At 24.0% G+C, this 4,602-nt stretch overlaps 1 protein-coding gene across 1 annotated transcript in view; it reads right to left on the bottom strand.

The window, feature by feature from the left end:
* Positions 1 to 4,602, bottom strand: part of Pex1 (peroxisomal biogenesis factor 1) — a 14,225-nt gene that overhangs the window by 5,294 nt on the left and 4,329 nt on the right. Inside the window, exons 4-7 of the mRNA XM_011507430.1 lie at positions 3,222 to 3,336; positions 1,283 to 1,617; positions 660 to 1,135; positions 141 to 355 (exon numbers count right to left, since the gene is read on the bottom strand). Of these exons, the coding sequence (XP_011505732.1) occupies positions 141 to 355; positions 660 to 1,135; positions 1,283 to 1,617; positions 3,222 to 3,336 (1,141 nt within the window). The remainder of the gene's footprint in view (positions 1 to 140; positions 356 to 659; positions 1,136 to 1,282; positions 1,618 to 3,221; positions 3,337 to 4,602) is intronic.

Here is a 4,602-nt window from a genome sequence, read left to right as displayed (position 1 = left end):
TTTAAATAAAAAAAAAAAAAAAAAAAAAAAAAAAAATAAGCATGCATATTAAAATTATTAATCAGTGTTTTCATTTTTCATATTTTGATTATTACTTTCATAATGCTAAAATAATGCTAAAATTAATATGAATTACATACCTTTCAATTCTTTACAGTCGATAAATCTCGAGTGGACAAAATAGGGCGGTTTACGAAAAATATTACAAAGTAATTTACAAACAGTTGTTTTGCCGGAACCTCTGCAGCCTTTAATTAAAATGTTTTCCCTATCGTACAGTAAGTCAGTAATGTTATGAAATCCTAAGCTGAGCGTCAGTACATTTGTGCATTCCGTAATAATAGATTGAAATACACTGAAAATATTAATAACTACTGAAAAGTCATACTTACAAAGTATTTAACATAATTATATTATTAATAATATAAACTATAAATATTATTTTGACATATCATTATGAATAATAAAAATATTCTTATGAATTTAATGAGAGTTGTACTGTAACATTATTCTAAATTTCTACGTTTTATAATTACTACTTATTATCCAAAGAAGACTTATAATCTTTAAAAAATAATGCAAATTACACTTCTAAATTAAATATGAACAGAGATAATTTAGGAAAAATATATTTTAAATTATTCTTAAAAAAATCTTACTCCATAAAAATATTTTTAATTACAAAATCTTCCTTTTGTTGATCCTCGTTAGAATAATCGAGTTTATTACTGGTTGTGATACGAATATTCTTAATAGATTCCTCGTCAAAAAATGCATATGAACAAACATCCGGATGCAACGCAATCCTGAAACAGGTTTCACTATCGAGCCTAAACATTTTATTTGAATTTAGTAATATTTTTTCATTTTTTGAATTACGGCGAATGAAGCTACAAAAATCTTCTACGGAAATGCGGTCATTAGTAGTCTGAATATCAATAGCTGTGCACTTAACACAATTATTATTCTCATCGTTTAGCGGCTCTAAAATTACTTTGCCACCCACATTTATCGATAACATATTCATTATATCAATATTCAAGTAAATACATGGATGTTTTGTAAAATAAGTATAATAATTTTTGTTGACGTCATTGGAGTTTTTGTAGAAAGCTTCTAATGAGCCAATTGTGATCTACAATTTAAAATGGGAAAACTTTTAATATTTATCGGATTATATTTATTATTATTTTTTTTTTTTATAATATCTTACATTTGAAATGAAAAACTACTGTTTTTTTTTTTTTTTTTTTTTTTTTGAAAAAGCAGTTATTAATCTTACCGTAATTGGTTCAGATTTGTCTATGTTTTGGAATTTGAAATCTGATAAAGTTTTGAATGATCCCTGATCGCTTATTTTATACAGCCTGAAAATATTAGTGACATCGTCGTCTCTGGTCATTGGATGTACGTAACCGTGGAAAGGAAAATACGGTACTTCGTCGGCTGCAGATTTCAACAGCGGATGAACTCGGTATACGTAAAAAGGTCGCGCCGGTTGAAAAAGTTCACGAAAAATCTCATAAGAGTCTTTTTTCAGTAGCTCGGTCGCATTGACTACTAAAACCTGAGTACGCATCTGCAGCTTCCCGTACTTATAGTTCGGATAAAGCGAATCTACAATAACAAACATGTTAACAAATAAATTTTTATTTATATCGTTATAGTCTCTTGAAACAAGATAAAACACAAACTATGATAGATATAGTAATTTACAAGTGCTTTACAGGTCACTTTATCCTATAATTATAAAACTAAATTTAAATTATGAAACAATTAATAATTAAAAACATAATTATATACGCTAATATTATTAATATAAGTCATGTCATTATCTAAATTACTGAATTTAAAAGTTATTTCATACTTCCAATTAGGTTCGAGTATCGTGTAATTTTTAGGTATTAGTATTATTTGATTAATTTTATAGTCGGAATTTAACTTAATTTTATCATTATACTATTTTAATATTCTAAAAATTTGTAAATACTCGATAATTTTATTCAAGGTTAAGTATTAAATTTTATGAATATTAACCACACATACATTGTTTTATAATTATTAGAATATATCGCAATTTTAATCAATTTTAATTAATTGTTATATCACAAAGATAATTATGTTAATTGTCTTAATAAAAAAGGCAAATGATGCTTCAAATATATACAGTCAAATTCTTCGCCGTTTCCGTCTCGATTGGGAACCAATTTTCAAATTAATTAATCTGTATATCTTTTTATTTTTCAAGGTATATTGAAACGTTTAAATCTAAATTTAAATATCGAGTTTAAAGTTTTAAATATTGACTATTCATTTTATTCTAGAGATATCAAGTTCACTATTAAAAACAGCGGACTTAACAGTTTACCCGACCACATCTAAGAAAATATCCGAGCAGAAAAGTATTAAACAACCCCAATAGATACACTTACACTTATTTATCTACCGATTAATCCCTTCTATAGAGTATAAGAAAGACGCAGTACTGCCATCATAGCTCTACATATCAATAGTACATAATAAAAAAAGACACTGATATTATGTTTCTATACTTCACTCGACCCTTGTCATTATCAATAGAAATAAACTGTACTCTGTTCATTACATAAATGGATTACGATTTTTTCATATATTTTTGTTATAAAAATAACATATTGCAATTACAAATGTATTAGACAATAAACAGTTTTCCTCGAGTAAAATTAAAAAATAAAAAGTCAAATTAATAATAAAAAAAATTGCATGTTTATTAATAAATTAAATACATCAAGTCACATTGTATATGTAAAATTTACAATAAAAAAAAAATAAAATAAAATAACCTATCAATTCAATTTCAAAATAAGTAAGTTAAACCGAATTTCAAAATATCCTGATCTAATGTTTCCCTAATAAATATTACCAATGCTTATAAACAAAAACATGTCACAATTGTTACGATGCACTGCGGTGTTCTTAGTATTAATCATACAAATTAATTTTATATCCTGATCTATCATTAACAGTAGAATTTATAATTTTATATTATTCAATATTATATTTACAATTATGCTCATAACAAATGTTTAATGTGCTTTAATGTGTAGAACGTTTGCGTTTATTCGAATCAATCTGTCTTTATATAAAAATTATTATAATTAATAATAAAGATTCTTTTCAGTATCTATAAAAGTAAAAGTTATATTTCTTAATAATTAATATATTCTTAATATTATACTCACTGACAATTAATGTAATAGACGTCGATCTTGACACCCAAAAAACTATTGATTGATTTTTTGCTACTATATAAATTTGATTTAATAGATGCGATTGGATATTTTCAGTTTGCATATCCTAGAACATAAATAAATATTACTTCAATCAGGGCTTATCTATAAAAAAAAAAAAAAAAAAAAAAAAAAAAAAAAAAAAGTACTTGTTGAATCGGAAAAAACTTTGAAGAATAAAGGAAGTATTTTATTAGTCGTTTGTACATCTTCTATATAGTAATCTGTAAACGATCGACCGGACACTATTTATTTAAGATATCAATCATTATAAGGGACGCAGTACTATAAAAGATGACTTTTTCAAATGGGATTAGTGAATGTTTTTAAACAACTCGTGCACAGCCAATGTTTTCTTATATAACATTTTTGTATAATTATTTTATACGGAGCTCTTGTACGTTAACTGAACCTAGTACGTCTTACCATTATATTTTGAGTAAATTATGAAATTTTCGACGTGCAAAATGAATTAAAATATATTTAGGGATTCTATTCAATACATTTTCTCAGAACAATAAATTGCTATTTGATTCTCCGTATTTTCTCTTTTGTAAAGAACGGATTAATAATTTTACGATCTTACCTGCTTTCTATCCATAGACATCTTTTTGCAGGTAGATATTAGTCTTTTTATAGCACACAACTGTTACACATCTTTATAGATATTATAATCTTACTTAAGTATAAATTACTTTACCATATGTTATAATTGAATATATTTATGTGAATATTTATTTATTAAAAACGATGCTTTTAACATAAATTGTTATATAACAATATTATTATATTAAAAACATATTTTTCAATATTAAATAACGTTCCAAAATTAATATACGAAAAAAAGAACACAATTGAATTTTTCAATAATTCAACGATATTAATTAAATTAAACGTAATAAACAATTTTTTAATCTATACAATTATTTATATGTACATGGAATCGTGTCTTTGGATAATAATAATATTAAAAATTTGCAATTTATTTTTCTTTATCAAAAATACTAGTAGAAAGAACTAATGATGTACTTTTGTTAGCTGAATAAAATAAGAAATTGATCTTTGTTTACTTAAATTATTGTTTTATCTCCATTTTAATTGACCTTAATGATGAATTATACTTTAATTTTTCATCAATCTCAAAAATTCAATACAATAATGTTATTTATTCTTAGAATTATAAAATACAAATATTATCTAGTTTTTCGACATATTGTTTATATATTTTCAGATATATTACATATATAACACATATAAATATATTTTATATTAGAAATTGTTAAAGTATAAAAAATTAGATTAGAACTTTTACAAAAAAAAAAAAAAAAAAAAA

Source organism: Ceratosolen solmsi, unplaced genomic scaffold (assembly GCF_000503995.2).
Source record: "Ceratosolen solmsi marchali unplaced genomic scaffold, CerSol_1.0 scaffold6, whole genome shotgun sequence".
In the NCBI taxonomy this organism is placed as follows: domain Eukaryota; kingdom Metazoa; phylum Arthropoda; class Insecta; order Hymenoptera; family Agaonidae; genus Ceratosolen; species Ceratosolen solmsi.
Note: the sequence above shows the minus strand (reverse complement) of the source record. Positions and strands in the feature narration are given on the sequence as shown.